The sequence below is a fragment of the Pelecanus crispus genome, chromosome 6 (genome assembly GCF_030463565.1).
Source record: "Pelecanus crispus isolate bPelCri1 chromosome 6, bPelCri1.pri, whole genome shotgun sequence".
NCBI lineage: Eukaryota > Metazoa > Chordata > Aves > Pelecaniformes > Pelecanidae > Pelecanus > Pelecanus crispus.
Genome location: NC_134648.1, coordinates 30,774,662 through 30,792,614, shown reverse-complemented (window position 1 = coordinate 30,792,614; position 17,953 = coordinate 30,774,662). Strand labels below are relative to the sequence as shown.

At 43.8% G+C, this 17,953-nt stretch overlaps 1 protein-coding gene across 2 annotated transcripts; it reads right to left on the bottom strand.

Moving 5' to 3' along the window:
- Window positions 1-3,707: 3,707 nt before the first annotated feature.
- VPS18 (VPS18 core subunit of CORVET and HOPS complexes) lies at window positions 3,708-16,200 on the bottom strand. 2 transcript variants are annotated; one of them, XM_075712522.1, is made up of 5 exons: window positions 16,083-16,200; window positions 9,961-10,102; window positions 9,688-9,779; window positions 7,094-8,964; window positions 3,708-6,352 (listed from the first exon to the last, which is right to left on the bottom strand). In XM_075712522.1, the coding sequence occupies exons 1-5, from the start codon at window positions 16,153-16,155 to the stop codon at window positions 5,624-5,626; spliced, it is 2,907 nt and encodes a 968-aa protein (XP_075568637.1). In that variant the 5' UTR covers window positions 16,156-16,200; the 3' UTR covers window positions 3,708-5,623. The 2 variants fall into 2 exon arrangements, with proteins under 2 accessions (XP_075568637.1, XP_075568636.1); XM_075712521.1 differs by having other exon boundaries at window positions 16,087-16,200.
- Window positions 16,201-17,953: the final 1,753 nt, after the last annotated feature.

Sequence of the window (17,953 nt, the reverse complement as noted above, 5' to 3'; positions counted from 1 at the left end):
AAAAACCTCTACCAGTAGTATTCTCAGTTACAGATGAGGCAAACAAACTACGTGTTAAATAAAAGGGTAGATCAAATCCTCTTCTGAAGACAACCCAGCCTACAGCCAATACGGCAGCATAGCAGGAATATATGAACCCCTGCAAAGTAGGGAAATGCCGAAATTACTACCTGACACACATCAAGAACAGCCTGTACACACCTTTATAAAACACGGGTCTTTATGTGGTGTTTGGAAGCGTATGATGGAAATCTTTGTGCAGTGAGACAGCTGATGTTGTACACACACATCAGCTGTGCTTATTCCCACACCGACCAAGCTCTGCAGCTCAAGTGCTGAATTAAAACAGCTCTACAACCATCATCATAGGGGCCGTGAAGCATTCTAGCAAGTCTGAACCCAATACTGACTTGCTGCAAGTTGGAAACTGTCCTCTGCTGAGCTGCCCCACAATGACAAAGAGAGTCTGTAGGATCAGTTATAGCTGTACTTGTAACCTTAAAGTGCTTCTGTAGCCTCCTTGTTCCTAAGCAACCAGTCTTACTCAAACAAGCTGCCTTCAATACCTCTGGCCACCACAGAGAGGAAACGCCTGAGCCCCTTTTTCTCTCCATCCCAACCAGTTTCAACAGGTAGATCTAACAAGTTTGTTTAATCTTTTTCCCCTCCTTCCACCTTAGAGCAGCTGCAGGCCAGGTTGCTTTAACGCTCATACCCCAGATAAGTAGCCTAATGTCTTTCCACAAGATCTGGAAGTGAAAAAACCCAAACACTGAGTTGAGGGAGAAATATCACAAGTCCAAAGTCACAGTAAGGGGATCAAGCTCAAATCCTAGAGGGCTCATAAGGTGTAAAGTCTGGACTGAGCATGATCAGAGACAGCAGATAGTTCAGAAGCTGAACCCATACACAACCCACTGCAAATTTAAGGCACTCCTGTAATGCTCCACTTTCAAGCCCTAAGCTCTTCAATTTTACCAAAATTCCTATTCCAAAGGAAATGAGCTTTTCCTTCTTCAGCACCTCAGTGTCAGAAGTATGGATCCATCAACATCGCAGTCCCACTGGGGAAGCTTCTCTGAAGTCAGATACATAAAGTTCGGCCAAATTATTTCACAGAAACCACCAGTCCCTCTCCTTTCTAGGGCATCCCTTCCCCATGTACAAAAAGGATAGGAGATCCTGGCAAGAGCCTCTCTGCTTTGAGGATGCCAGAAAATTCTCTCATAAACACTACAGATAGCACAGTGAATAGATGGAGTACCATGTGATTCTGGAGAAAAAGATTTAATCTGTTTGAATAAAAATAATAATTAAAAAATAAAAAAAACCTGTAAGTCTTGTATATTTCAAACTTCAAATTTCAGCTCAGCACGCTTGTTGCAAGGAAGAGGCCTGTGTTTAGTCTGTCTTCCCACAGCTCAGTAGAGAGTCACTGGATGAAGGGATGCAAGGAATAACAAACTTCTCATCAATTCCCGCCAGAAGGTAAGTATTTGCACTTGTAAACATATACAGTCTATACGCTAGACAGTGACAGAGCAGTAGTGAATGGGAACCAGCCATTCCAAGAACTACATGCTAATACATGACTACAGTCTGAGTTAAACTACAACATCTAATTTTGATGGAGTACAAGATGTTCCTACTCCCACTTGCCCCTTTTTTGGGATTATGACCTCACAACTCAGAGGCAAAAGCAAACACACTAACTTCTCTGTTCATGCAAGTCAGTGTCCAATATCATACTACAAAGCCAGCTTTACTGGTGCTTTTAACAAAACACACTAGATGTGAACTCAGGCAACTAAGGAGCTGGCTCACATTCACTTCTACCACCTCTGCTGCAGGGACAGGGTGAAAAGGAAGCAAGCAAAAACAGCCAGACCCAAGGCCACCAGATATTGCAACTCCAAGTCCAGGGATGGTCTCTCCAGAGTCTACTACATCAGCTAGGTCTGTAGGAATTTACACTGGAATGCAATTAAACAAAAGAGGGCTGATGCTCATTTGTTAACAGAGTAAATCCAGCTTCTCATAGTCAAAACCTGAAAAACTGATCTGCGAACTGAAATTGCCTTTTAGTTAGAGACAATTTTTTTTGCATCTTTGCCTCCAATAACTTCCTTACCAGTGTATCTCCACCCTCCCCCCTCAAAGGTAATGGGAACCTGCTTCAGTTCCTCACTGGTTTGTACCATTCTTTCTCCAGCTACAGAACACCTTTGGCTTCTCTGCAGCAAACCTCAGTATTTAAATAGACAGCAATGACATCTAGTGGCTTGTTAAGAACTTGCCTTACTAAATTTCCAGCTCAGTCATCTATTTTTTGAAAGTAGACAAAACACATAGCACTCAGCATTTCAGTTAGCCGCTTCCAACAACATAGACCAGAATTCTATACAAACTCTTCCATAACAGACACTCACCATTGTCTCCCCCAACCCACAGCATTTCCCCAATCCCTTGCTTGAAGCCTAGAGGTGAGGTAGTAGGCACAAGTTTGCTTTAGGCCTTGCCTGAACAATTACATTTCTTCAGCGTAAATCTAGCTACAGATATTTGTTCTGGTAAAATAGGGCTGGGGCTCCCTCCCACCCTTTTGGCTATGCTGTTCTCTAGCTGCATTAAATTAAACGGTAGATTTTATTCACACAGGCAAGGACAAGGCCCAAGGCCACATCATTTGTAACCCTGGTACACAGTTCATTCACAGCTAAAAAAAACCATACAAAGGACTGTGATTTCTAAAATGTAACTGTGCTGAAATTACAAGGAGAAAAGATAAAAATGCTTTTCTGAAAGCAAAGAGGGAGAGATCTTGCAGATTAGATTTATGGGAGAAAAGTAAGCAGATAACTTCCCTCCACCGCCCCAAAAAACCTTTTTCACTGAGTGATATTGCAAAATTGCCAAGAAGCACAGGTGAGTGGTTACTGAAACTTTTGAAGCATGTGACAATGTAAGGAAAGCTCAGAAGATATTTTTATGCAGCTTCCTGTACTACTGGCACTAGTCATTTAATCACTGCTAGAGTCTTTGCAAGCATTAACATTCTCCACAGCCTTGACAGCAAATGATCTAAAAGATTTTTCAGTTAACAATGGTGAGGAAGCATAAGATTTGTGGTGTTATGTATCTGGTGCACAAGCCTACAGCCCTCAGAGAATGTTGCATACTAGACATTAAAAAAAACCCCAACCTAGTTCTAGTTTTGTTAACTGAGACATATTAATACCTAAGACTGGAATCAGTAGGTTCTTGAGGTGCCTTCCCCTAACACCCCATCTCAGGCAAAGACTTGAGGGGTTTTATTTACTTGCTATGCCTCGGTTCCCACAGACACACACTTCTTCCCATATCATGGATGAGCAGATCTCCCTGGAATGGTCTATAAGCAAACAATATTGCTAATCTTCTGAGCACAACAGAAACATTTAGTGATGCAACTGTTCTGTAGCACTAATAGAAAAAGGAATGGAGGACTATAATAATTCTAATATACCAGGAAAGCATCCTGTAAAAACCCAAAAGTAAAGAGATGGAACAAATATTAGGAAGATCTCAAAGACAATAAATAACTTGAAATTACTCCCTGCATCAGAATGAGCTGCTACTCATGTTTCTGCTAAAGGGCAGAAAAACAGCCACCTGCCTTTGACCAGAAACTGGTTTTGGGGGGGGGGGGGGGGGGGGGGGAGCTACTGTTGCTTTATAATGACATGTACAACCTTAAGTATCACACTGCTTACATGAAAAGATGATGATTCAGGAGTGGCTGGTTATATAACAGGTTTAATGCTGAACTTCAATAGACATCACATTTAGTTTTCATCACAAATTCTTCTGGCAGACCCATCGACTTACTCAAAGCAAAAGGCTATCCAGAGCCAAAGAAAACTACAGCATGTGGGGTTTCTGAACCACTGCTTAATGGAACCACTGAAACAGTGGTTTCTGACAAGCCAGCAACGAACACTACCAGGTGGTAATGAGACTGCCTATCCCATGGCTCCAACAATGAAAAGAGGATTTCAAAACCTCAGGTCTTCCTACTGTCAGCTCTGTCTTTTATTACTCACGCCATTTTACACAGACAAAATTCATTCATTCCAGGCTGAAGCTCCCAACAAAAGCATGGATGTTCTTCTGGAGCTCTGAACTGTTATCAAAATTCTTAGGTCAGCTCCTTGAGGAAACCAATTTATACTCCCTTTCAGTGATGTGAAGACCCTTTTCTACAACCCTATGAACAGGGTAAGTGACTAGCAGATTGAGAGTTACTCAAGACAGGCACATACATTCACATGAAAGAACTGAAGAGGATTTTCAGAAGACAGTATTTTCTATTGCCTTAATTACAAGAATTGTAATTTTTCACTTACATCATTCCATTCTTCTGCCAATTACTACCTTTGTGATTCAGACCCAAACAGCAGAACTTCATTAAAATTTTAGTTTCTTCAAAAATAAAACAGGGAACCCCTTGCTAAATTGCTAAAGAAAATTTTTTGTTCCCTCACCCACAATGTAGTGATCACCACCTTCTGGGAAGAATTTTCCAAGACAGAGCAACAGACAGGAGCATTGACCTGCAGCCATCTCCAGAAAGTATCAAATACTGTCAGGAAGGCAAAAGACTGCCTGGTCACAAGGTACTGGCTTCAAATGGCAAAGCAAATTTCACACCAAGAGAACTTTTCTGTAGTCTACCCTTGAGGGGTACATACAAATAGGCTGTGTTCCTGCTTGCAGAGTATCAGCTGAAACACTACTGCTGCATATATCAATTCTGGTTTGGGGTGAAGACAAAACCAGGACCCACTATACAAAGGCAGTTATAGTTGAATAGGATGGAGAGAGGGAGGAAGGGGTGAACAGGCTAGGAAGTATTGCCAGAAACAAAGTGAAGAGCACCTAGAGAAAATTCAAATGTATGGGTTTGTCCATAAAGCTTGTGGGAAAGAGAATTAGACACCATGAGTTGCAAGCAAATGACTTAGGTGTATTATGAGACACTCGTGCTTGAGAATTATACACATTCTTATATTACATTGTGTAGAAACATGTATTTGTGTAGCATGATGTTTACAAAATATATATGCAAGAGCATTTGTCCCTTCATGTTCTTTCCATGTATGTGGTTATAGGCTCTCAGCAAAAAGGAAACAGAAGGCAATTCTAGCTTTGAAAGTGATGAATGAAGACTACACTGCTTGGTGTTCTTCACTATCTTTCCCTGTAAGCTTGTCTTCACCAAAACAAATCCCACACAATAGGGAAGACAAATCATAGGCTGTTCCCAATTCCTTCTGGACAGCAAGGCACTCCATGAGCTTCACACCGAGAACCACAGACAAATTGCAAGCAGTAAACATCTGCTAAAAGTATTCCAGTAGGTTAGCTCTAACTATTGTTCAAGTTCTTAGACAGCCATAGCTATATCTCCCCATTTTCAAGACAAGTTCACTGTAATCCCGATTACAAGAGCCCACTACTGTTTCCTTAGAGTTCCACAGAAGCCACTGCGCTCCTGCTTCTGGAGGTTATATTCCCACCACAGAAGCTTCACAAGTTGTGAACAAAACCACTCTGGTGCACCGACAGTTGCAGATGTGGAAAACTACAGCCAGCTTTGCATCTCCTCTTCATACTTTTGGGGATCAATAAAAGGCTTGTCAATGGACCGGATCATCAGCTCACCACAGTACACACATTCGGCTGCCACAATGTCATCAATGTCAGCTTTGATCTGTTCCCGGCTCTGCTGCCCCTTCCCCAAGCTAATGGTATCTGCGTCCTTGGGACGATGGTGGCTCTTGGAAGGCTGACTGGTAGCTGCCAGCTTCTTCTGAAGATCTTCAAGTTTTGCCTGCTTATAGGCAGGAAGGTTTGGGAAAACCGCTTGGAGGAGACAGTCATAGTGAAACATGTGACCACACAAGAAAAGGTAGAAAGGGCGGTTTAGAAGTGGAAAGTCACAAGCAGCACATTTTTCCTGAGGTTCCACAGAGCCATACTTATTTCTCATTTCCTGGATATCCTCTCGGATTCTCTTGGCACTCTGGGTGGCTTCCTCCATCTCCCTTTTCAGCTCCTCAATGTGCTTGTTGTAGTCCTCCAGGGAGTTACAGATTGCCTCCTTGAAATGATCAATAGTGACAAAGTCTGGAAAGAATGGCAGGACGTCTTCAATCTTCAGCAGGGCACAGCTGGAGAGGCAGGCCATTGCCTTCTTGACATCCTTCTCTTCCTGAACAACATGGCGAGCAATCTTCAACCAGAGCTTCTTCCGGAGTTCCTCATCATCTTCAGGGAGATCTGCACAGGACTTGGCAAGATCAACATCCACCTAGAAGGTGCACAGACAAGGAAACCAAGTTAAGCTTTCCTCTTTGTTTATCCATCATTCAACTTCAAAGCCTGCTGCCTATTATAGGAGGCATTAATAGAAAACTTCTATTGCTACCTCATTGCCTAGGGCTGCACTACTGACCTGCTCCTTGTTTACATGCCAAACGCTTCTCCTCTCCACCAGTATTACTCCCTGAAGATTTGCTTGCTACCCAGCAGAGAACAACAAAGCTGCCCAGCACTACAGTAAGGACAAATCCATGTTACAGTATCTTTGCTGACCACACATTTCAGCAAAGACACAGCAATGCCAATAGAAAAAATTCCAACATCTCCCTGAAGGTCAGACTAAGCTGACAAAGGCATTCTTCTGTGATAATTATCACAGCTAGGAATAGGAAGTAATTAGAATCCTGAACAATAGCTATACAAGTCTTGCATAAATGCAGATATGTTAAAGGTATTTTACATTAGAGACTGAGCTGAAGACAGACAGTACTCCCCCTTGTACTTTCCATGCCCCTACCCTCAATTATGGCTTGTCACAGTCAGCTGTCTACTTAAAACAATTGTGAAAGCACAGGAGTATGTTAACAGGGACAGGTCTTTCTTCCTAGACGTAGCTGCACAGCGCCTATACTAATGAGTCTGTCCAGTTCCTCTCAATGCTTGGTTGTTCCAGATAACTTGAACAAGCTCATTCCTATATATCATAGTATGCATGCACATACACACATACCTGTAAGGCGAGATCCACAGCCTCCTCATACAATTCCATCACTTTGTAAATATGGACACATGCATGGTGGTGCCCATGCTCTGCACACAGGCGCAATGCATACTTCAGGTCATAGTGAATCCTATTTGGGTTGGTTCCTGCTTGCTCCAGGTACGATAGCAGCGAGTCCGGCCGACACAAAGCATAAAGAGACAACAGGTAGTTGTGAATGGCTTGCTGGGTTTCCTCCAACTGATAGACGCAGAACTCCATATATCTAATGGCTTCATTGATCTGCTGGGTGCTGGCACTCTGGCTATAGTTAACGAGGGCTGGAATGAGATTCCTGGCATCCAGCCTAGAGCCCATAGAAATCCAAGCATCAACTACCTTCTTGGGAATATGCTGGATGAGGACTGGAGAGAACTTGTAGAACAGCTTCTCATCTCTGTGCCTGGACAGCACATTTAGAGCTTCATCGTACTCATCATGCTGGCAGTGGTGAGCTACTACGCGCTCATAGTCCTGCATGATGACTGCAAAGTAGACCATGTGCTCTGTGTCCCCATGGCTTGCCAACAGCTCATAAATAGATGCCCGGTTATTAAACAGACAGTCTTTGTTTTTAGGACTGCTCAGGAAAGTGCGAAACTTCTCCCGTGTATCCAAATAAAGATTTCGCTGTGAGGGATCTCCTTCCAATATACCTAGCCAGTTCAGGTACAGCTCTGTTAACCATGTGGTCAGCAGAGTTGTCTGTGTCTTCTCAGAAGGCTTTAGGTTACTTAGCTTCTTAATCAGAAATTCCATCAGGGCCTCTTCTTGCTTGGCTTCAATGAACTTAAGGGCAATTTCCTCAAAGTAGTTCTGGGTCAGTGCGTAACATTTGGCACTGTCTAGATACCTCTTGTTTTGGAAGCAGTGCTCTGCCTCTTTTGCCAGCACAATATCTAGGCACTCTGGACGGTCTTTACAATACTCTTTGGCTAAATCGAATTTGTTCATATTCATATACATCTTCCACACATCTCTAGATTCCCGCTGGACGTGGTAGCGGAACACTACTTTCTCAGTGTGGATCCATATCTGCTGGACTGTGGGATCTTTGATCATACGTGTCAGCAAGCCAAACTTCTCCAGGAACAGATCTTGAAAAACCACCTGCCCATTCAGGGTGCATACAGCCTTCACCCGATCAGGCAGCAGCAACAGGAAGTGGAACTGGGTAAGTACAATGGATATTGGCTTGTTCACAGTTATGTCAATATCAGAAGGATAAACCCAGACCCGTTCATCACTCAAAATTGAATCAGGACGGCTATAATCCAATGTACCATATAAAACACCATTTCCCATCATCCAGGCAAAGGAGCGTGGGTTGGAGCGCAGTTTTGGGGTGTAAAAGGCTATCTCACTGAAACCAAAGCTGGCTGGAAACTCCCGGAAGCTGGGCAGATGGTCAGCATGCATAGCAAATATAGAGCTGAAGCCTTGCTGCTCTGTTCCTTCAGGCACTTTGCCAACAAACTGGAAGAGTCTCTTTCGAGTGGTGGCTATAATAAAAAATTTCCCTTCTATCCCTCTTTCAATCTCCAAGCAGCAGACTGGGGCAGGTCCTGATTCCTCCTCCAGCGTGTAGACCTGTCGGAAGTACTGGTCAGGATTAGTGCTGAAGAGGCTTCCCTCGCTGACAGAGATTTCAGCCTCATAGATCTGCCCCTGGGCTGTCCCCACCAGGATAGGCCCAGTGTTGGTCTCTGAACCAAGAAATTTGTTCCAGCCCACACTTTCAATCAAGTGGCCTTTCCAGCGGGAGAGCGCTCGCACTTTCTGAACACTTCTGTTCAGGTAAAGGCAATCACTGGTGTTCAGAGCAATCAGGAGATGAGAGCCTGCCAACAGAGAGGGGTATGGGAAGGAGAAGGAGAGAACAAATTAAGACTGAGCCTAAGCAAACCAAATTCCTGAGGCTTCTAATCCTCACATTTGATAACCTCCAATATCAACATACTTAATCCAAAACTTTCCCAGGCATTCATAGGAATGGGGGGGATTTCCATGCTGGATCAGAATGGTAGCCTGTGTGTTGCAAACTTAAATTACTAGTCCCAGATGCTTCAGCGAGAAGGTATTCTTCCATTGCAGTAAGTGTTCTAAGGACAAACGTTCCCAGAGTTCTCTCCTATCCCTGGCAGTTCATGACAGATATGAGCATATCTTTCCAAATTTTTGTTTTTTAAAATCAAGTCAAGGCTACAGTGAGCAGATGTTTTTACAGTCCTTTTTAAAAATTCTGATATAAACACATACAGCACAGGGTGACTGCAATGATTTCCTTTTATTGGTTTTAGCAGCCTTGCTCAGAACAGCCTGTGTTCATTTCAGAGAGTTCAAAAGCAACACCATACACACAAGCAGCCAGTGTTTTTCTAATAGCACAGGAGCAAATCAGTAGACAGGTCCCCTGGGCAATGGAGTCCTGCCCACAGAAGAACCACCTGTTCTCCTTATTGACGGAACAGAAAGAGAACTCCTTCACCAGTGCTTGTTATGCACATTCAGTTGCATCTGCTGCCAACGACTGTCTGTAAATATACACTTGCCCATTGCCTCACCTGTGTGGTCCAAAAACATCTTGTAGACTTTGGCTTCATCTTTGCGTCCCAGCTCTACCTGATTAGGTTCATCTGGCTTCCCAAGATCAATCCTGCAAAGAGAAACCATGAAAGCATGCTTCCAACAAAAGTTCACGTAGGTGTAATTGCTGACTGTTTTCCATACTGGGTTCATGGCTTCTTATCCAGCTTGTAATTGTAAGTTCTCTAGCAACTTAAGAAAAAAAAGGCAGGGGAAAACAAGCAACAACTTCAGGTGTCTGGCAGCATTACCTGAGAAGGGTGTCTTTGCCAAGGCTCATACAGAGCTGGTTAGAGGAGACCACTAAGCTGTTAATTTTCTCTGGAGGAGCAAAATCAATCCTTTGCTTGTTAAATATTGGTGTTTCCTTCTCCAGTCGTGCATTCACATATCCTGGAAAAAGACCACAAACACTTAAAAACAAAACAAGACAAAACCCCACAACAACCACCCCACACTACATCAAAATATAACCTAAAAGACTAGAAGGATCATTGCCTGCTCTGAGTTTTACTGAAAACTGAGTGTGCTCCATGAACACAGAGAGCAGCACTCACGTAGATATGTGTAACAGGAAAGAAAAATAGTAGCATACTTTACTGTCTTGTCACAGAACTGCAAACTTGTCACAAATATTAATTTGAAAGCACACAGAATGCCAGGGGAAGCCACAAGACTGTCACATAAACTGCATAAAAAACTGAAAATGAGCGTAGAATCACAAAGTAATTTGTTTTCCTCAGTTGACAGTTTATTTGTTCAAGACAGGAAAGAATGGTTGGTATTACATAAGACCCAAAAAGGGCTCTGGTTTGTCACTCCCGTACAGGCTACCCAATAGACCACTGTGGCGCTAATTGAAATGTATCTCTCTTATTCCATGTTGGAATTGAATGAGCTACCATACTTGACATCCATCATTCACAAGCTAAAGCTATTTTTAAAGCCGTGTTGGCTTTTTTTGTATACACATAGCAGACTTCATAATAGAGAGAAGTCCGTTGGATTATTTGCTGCACAGAACACAGCTGGAGGTCACAATGATGCTTTTACCATAACCCTGTTTTACCAACCATAACACTATCCTAATTGCAACTTTCCAGTTGTTGCTGGAAGGCATGCAAACTACTTATTAGAGCCAAAACAATAACCCAAGACCTGGTGATTGCTGAATCAATGCTCCAGTCTTGGCATAAATTGCTTCCTGAGCTAAAACCCATTCAGACTGGCTTACTGTTTCATGGCAAATCCCAAGATGAAGCCAGACTAACCTAACCCTCAGATCCTTTCGAAAACCATGCCTGAATTCTAAGAATTGCCCAATTAAGTTAAGGTTAGAGTTAAGGGTTGATGTTTGACAAGACATGGCCCCCTCACAGGACACATGTTGCATTTTAAGCCTAACCAAGCAAACCTGACAAATCAATAAACTGAAAATGGGACTGTGTACAACCACAGCTAGTCAGTTTAGTCCCAACCAGCTTGGGAAATGTGGCATCCATGGGGAGGCATGTTGAGGGATTACTTATGAAGGAGATCTAGGTGGGAAAGGCAGAGAATGGAGAAGTAAGGTGTAACTGGAGGGAAGTTACATACTTCTGCAGAAATATGTTAATAAATAAATAAAACTTAGAAATCTATTGCTTTAAAAACCTCTTCTCATCTTCAGTGCAGATGGGCAAAACACAAGATGCAGTTCAAACTCTAAGACTTGTTCCTTTGGCTATGACAAAGGCAAAAACCAAGCCACAGGCAAGCAATCAACAAACTGAAACTTTTAAGACAGGTGAACCTGAAATGCCACGTGGCAGCACAGAGAAGCAGCATGACAGATTTAGTTTTCATTGAAGACAGGTAGACCTCTGCACCCAAAAACATGGGACTTGCGGAGACTATTCCATTCTGTTCGTAAATGAGGGCAGCACTCTTTATGGTCTTCCTATGAGGAAGCAAAAAACTACAAGAGAGCTCAGATATGCCAGTGAACTGCAAAATAAGAAGGCATTCTTATAAAACCAAAACAAAGTGATGACACTCATTAGCAAAATCCTGGAACATATGTGCATCCACAAACAGATCTTATCACAAAGTTTCATCCAAATCTGTCCCATGAGACAAGTTTTCCCAGTGACTGAATTTTCCATACACACAAAGTCTTACATAAACCTCTGACAAAGAAAACAGCAGAGAATCTCAGTCTGACCACACTACCTCAAGCTAGAAAACAAGACAGATTGATACATTGCTAGGTTAACCCATCAGCTTTGCTCCACGTGTGAGTGAAGGATTTCTAAAGCAAGCAGATCCATGCAGCAGTTAGCCTGGACAGGAAGATTAAAACCAAAAAGAGCTATAGCAAGTTAAGGCCATTCATAGCCAAAGTAGCTAACTAGGAAGATGTAAACCTAAAGAAAAAAGAAACCTGGGATTCTATCTCAGAAGAAACAGACTGCTTCCATTCTAAAGAGCATAGGCCTGACGCTCTCTAGACTGGGACTAACAGCACCACTTCAAAGCACACTCAATACCTATAACCTCCCCAAATTATCCTGAAAAACTCTAATTTCAGCTATGTTGCTGTGGAAAAGGCCAAAGCAGTAGTGGAAAGCAGCCTGCTAACACTACAAATGCTTTAATTGCCTATTCTACCAATGCCTTTTCCTTGCCTCTGCCTCAACACTAGACCAGCTGCCGGATCTTTAAAGGATTCTTGTTTTAGAGGAAAGATGCACATGCAGGAACAGACAAAGCAACCACAAGCTGAGTAGGCAGCCTTTTGCTCAGCACATGTTTTTTTTCTTACATGTTGATCCACATCTTTAACATTACCCACTTATGTAAATGTGCGTTCCTTCCAGTTCTTTCCAGTTAAGCAAAACAGATGTTCTTCATTACAGATTAAGGAGCTGCAATGCCACGGCTTAAATTTGCTGGTATAAACTGCGGTTCAAAACATGCAGACAAAACTCCCAAGCTGCAGATTTACATGATGTCACAGCTAACCAATAAACACATATTTATATAGATAAAAAGGAAGGATTACTCTGACAGGAAAAACCCACATACCAACAGATCACCAAGTCACATTGTCCTGGTTTTGGCTGGGACAGAGTTAATTTTCTTCCTAGTAGCTGGCATAGTGCTGTGTTTTGGATTGAGTAGGAGAATAATGTTGATAACACGCTGATGTTTTAGTTGTTGCTGAGTACTGCTTATGCTAGTCAAGGACTTTTCAGCTTCCCATGCTCTGCCAGGTGCACAAGAAACTGGGAGGGGGCACAGCCAGAATAGTTGATCCAAACTAACCAAAGGGCTATTCCATACCATATGATGTCATGCTCAGTATATAAGCTGGGGAGACTTGCCCAGGGGGCAGCAATCATTGCTTGGGAACTGTCTGGGTATCGGTTGGCAGGTGGTGAGCAATTGCATTGTGCATCACTTGCTTTCTATATTATTATTACATTGTTATTATTATCATTACTATTTTACTTTATTTCAATTATTAAACTGTTCTTATCTCAACCTAGGAGTTTTTCCTCACTCTTACTCTTCCAATTCTCACCCCCATCCCATTGGGGTAGGGGGAGTGAGTGAGCAGCTGCATGGTACTTAGTTGCTGGCTGGGGCTAAACCACGACATGCATTCATTCAGGCAATCTTGAATTTTTTTCAGATTGACACCAGGCAAAACAAGGCTGTCTGAGACAGCAAGGAAACATGAACACAGAAAGAAAAGGGAGCAACTAGCAGCTATACACAGGTAGGGGTTTTGAGTTGGGGTGAGGTTTGTTGTTGTTTTTTTTTTTTTTTAATTCAGGCATAGTTCAAGCCAGTGCATTGGATTCCAGCATTCTGGACTCCTTAGGACCGTATCCATTACAATTATAACAACTGTAGGATCACCATCACTAACGTGAGCATTTTAGCTAGCATCCATAACAAGAGATGGATGCACTTCTCTAGCTTACAGCTCTCTATACAAAGGAGATGTCTATTTTATAACATGCATTCCTTTCAAACAGTCTGTTCCTTCATCCTGACCCCAATGTCCCTCTTCTGTTCAGGCGAGATTCTACCGCAGCATTTCTCATCCTGATTTTGGGCAAATCTACATTTTAAGCTTTTAATCTGTTCAAAGCTCTAAACTCACCAACATCAGCTCACATCTAGTTGGGCAAAGTAGGTCTTTTCATGTTGTAACTGCAGGACTTCAAGTTTACACTGCAGCAGTACTTTAGGTTAGCAACAGAGTCACTGCTTAGTTACCTACAACTTTGAGAAACAGCATCCGCAGTTTAAAAAGCACAGGGAACAGCTAAATGAATCAGAGGAATGAGTTTTAACATCTTCCAAAACCTCAGACCTAACCTTTAGGACTGCTTTCAGGAAGTTAACTATTTACTTGCATCTTTTCCCAAAATGAATTTGCTTAAACTTCAGATTGCCCACAACTTCTACTGGCCCAAGTCTTTTTCAAAACCACCAGTGCAGTCTGATTTAAGAATAATTAAAATCCTGATTAGGCTGTGTCTGTGCAATTAAGCAGTTTCCAAAACTTCCTTTGCCAACATCAATTGTCAGCAAACAGGCAGATTTCTCAACTGTAAGACAGCCATGACTGAAGACAGTATTGCAGCAGTCAGGAAGAAAAGCTGAGTCCTTGACAATTTATTTTCGGTAACACAGCTTGTCCCAACACTGTTTTGCACAACACCTATTCAGGACACTTATTCTTTATCTAACATTACACAACAAAATAACTATGTGTGTTAAAACAAACACAGGGAACATATCTACTTCAGACCTAGACTCAGAGTAATTTTGTCTGTGTATTTATACTCAGTAATATACATAGTATGACATAATCCATCAATTCTTGCCGCATACATAAACCTTACAACACAAAGGTTAACAGTGGGCAACACTATATGAGGAAAAAACTTGAAAGAATCTGTCCATGCATTTCCAAACTTGTAACTCAAAAATGCCAGCTCTGCATGGCAGCTGGTACTACCACGACAATACTAGGTAGAACGGAACCCTCTCGTAACCTACATTTCCCTGCCACACTCAATAAAATGTTGTGAGGTGGCATCTAATAGGGAACAGTTACTGAACCTAATAAACCTTGAATTTATCATGGAATATACCTGCCATTTGTTTGCTTTCTCTCACATGAAAGAAACAACTGACTGGTCATCACACTGTTACTTTACATTGATTGTACACCTCCCTGAATGGTGCGGTATACCAAAACTTCACAGACCTCGACAGAAAATTTTAACAGTGATATAGATTGCTTTCTTGATAATCTTCTTCAGCAGTAACCTTGCCAACGTGTAGTCAGCCTAGGAGAAACATTCCAAACAATGAAGCCTTTGGTGAACTGCCCTTGGGTTAGGAAACTAACCCCATGCAGATACAACTGTGCACCCAGCCTGAGTACTACGGCTGTAACAGCTGGGTTCCTCAGAAGGGAGGGGGTGAAAAAAAAAAAAAAAAAAAAAGGAAGCAAGCTGATGAGATGATCTGAGACAACTACCACAGCTCTCAACTGTATAGTGCTTAGGTGTGGCTATAAAGTGTGACTACGAAGGTATGCCACTCCATGTACACGTGTTTCCACCACACACCACGGCACAGGGGCCTATGGCCTTATGAAGCCCTCCCACAGATAACCAGCACCTCAGTTTTGCCAAGATGACCTGCATCACCCCAGAACTTCATCAGGAATCGAGTGTCCCCCCGCATCAAAACATTTTGCACAGCAAATGACGGAAAAACAAATCGCAGCTGAACGTTAGGCCACACACAGAGCGATACACCTTTTACTGGAAGCATTCCCCACAGCCTGGCATGCCCTACTCCCCACCCCGCCCCCAACTAATGAGCTGCCACCTTGCCTCCCCCCTCCCAGCAGGAAAACCCCATTAGCCGAGGGGCTAAAGGTGGGAGCAGGCCTCCAGCCGGCCGCACACCGGGCCTAGTCCTCCACCGGGACACACACACACAGACACAGACACAGACACAGACACAGACACAGACACACACACACACACACACAGACACAGACACACACACACACACACACACAGACACAGACACACACACACACACACACACACACACAGACACACACACACAGACACACAGACACACACACAGACACACACACAGACACACACACACACACACACACACACACACACACACACACACACACACACACACACACACACACACACACACACACACACACACACACACACACACACACACACGACGTGCCCAGGGCCTGGCTGTAACCACAGCGCCGCGCTGCCCCCGGGGGCCGGCCCGGGCAGACGGGTGCGTGGGCGCCGCCGCGCACCTACCGGAGTGCGGGATGCCCACGCTGGCGCGGCTCTGCTGCACGGAAGCGGAGCGGTAGAGGGAATCTTCATACTCGTCCAGGATGGAGGCCATGGCCGCCAACGGTTACCCGCCAACGGTCACCGGCACCCCAGGCCCGCGCCGGCCGCTTCCGCCAACGCTCAGCTGACCCGCGTCACGTGGCCGCCCGGCGGCGCACTGCGCCTGCGCCGCGGCCCCGCCCCTCTCTCCCGGCGCGCGGGGCGCGAGCCTCCTTGAGCGAAGGGGACCTCCCTCCTCAAAATGGCGGCGGGAGGGTGTCTGGACTCGGCTTCGCGGTTGTTAGTTACGTGTGTTGTCGCAGCCCGGACCTTCATGTCCCTAATAATACCCTGGAGATGGCTAATCGGCCTGTACCCTTGCTTCCAGGGCTTGGGGTGCGTGCAGACGCAGCAAGGCTTGCAGGCCCTGTGCATTTGTGTGGTGCCCGCAGCGTCCGCTCGCTGCCATCCTGTTGTGTGCAGCCATGTGCGTGAGAAATCACCTGATGAGCGCATCAGCGTGCTGTACTGGGATCACTTGGTTGTGATGGTACTGCAAACCCAGTATTTTTTAGTGATTCTACTGATCGCAGGCAGGAATTGGCTGGTTTTAAACAATCCTATAAAAACTCCGGTACTGTGACTCTTCTGTAGCACCGAGTAGTAAAATCTTGGCTTTATTGCCAAAATAATGATTGCGGCACAGCATATGGGGATCCAGCATGAGGCTGTCCTTGAAGTGTGCTAGATCTGCTCTGCAAGTTTATCCCAGCTTTCTAGATAGTGTGTTGCACCCAGCTTCTGTATCACTTAAATAGTACTTCAGAGCTGGGGTTTTCTTTTGTTCTGATTATGCCAACAATTGTTATTTACACCTTTACCCTCTAGATTAAGCTAGCTGAATTTATAACAACGGCATTAACAAAAAATGTTTTATACAACACTTTTGGGTTTCATCGTATATAAAATGAATACAGATGTACAGACTGTATGTATACTATACACTGTCTATTGTATGTAATCTTCACAACACTTTCTGGAAGGCACAGAGAAATGTGGTACAGGACAGTTTGCAATACAGAGGGATCCATTACAAGATAGAGGAGGTCTTCCCAGACTTAGCTTGCAAGTTAGGTGGCAGTGAGCCAGCACCAGTAACAGTGGCATGTGGCTGGCTTTGCACAGACAAGAAAGTTACATCTGGTTACATCTGCCAGCGCTGAGCCAGAGATGCAGGTCCCACGCTAGCTGGGTTCCTGGAGGCTCTGAAGGCACGCCTCCACAGGGTCACCCCTGCCTGCTTTACCAAAAGCATAAGATGGCTCTTCCTGACTCAACCTGCCTGCAAGCGCTGGCAGGAGCTGAGACCCAGCTCCAGCCCCTGCTGTTTACCCTCTTTCTGTGGCAGCTCTGAGCCAAAACAACAAAACCACATTCCTTTGCTCTCTAATCATCCTGATCATCATAAACAGCAACTGTTCTCTTTCAGCTTCTCAAAAGGCACACACAGATTACATTAGGTTTAGGGTAATTTAGGTTTAGGGTAATGAAGTAGGAAGGGACTTCTTGGACTATCAGATCCATTTTCCCACTCTTGTAGATACCACATCATATAGTCCTTTCTCTATTCCTATCAAGCTCTGTCTGAAAGCGTGGGTGTTTTTTCCCCTGACAGCTCATACCTGTTCCAGATGCTGATTACTCTCATGATTTCAAGCTCTGATTTCCAGTCTAATGTAAGCTGTGGCTAGTCTGAATCCATTTGTTCTTGTTCAAACACTGTCCTTCAGTGTAAAGGACATTTTGGGGCATTAATTTCCTTGGCAAAAATCATCATCAATCATAGCCT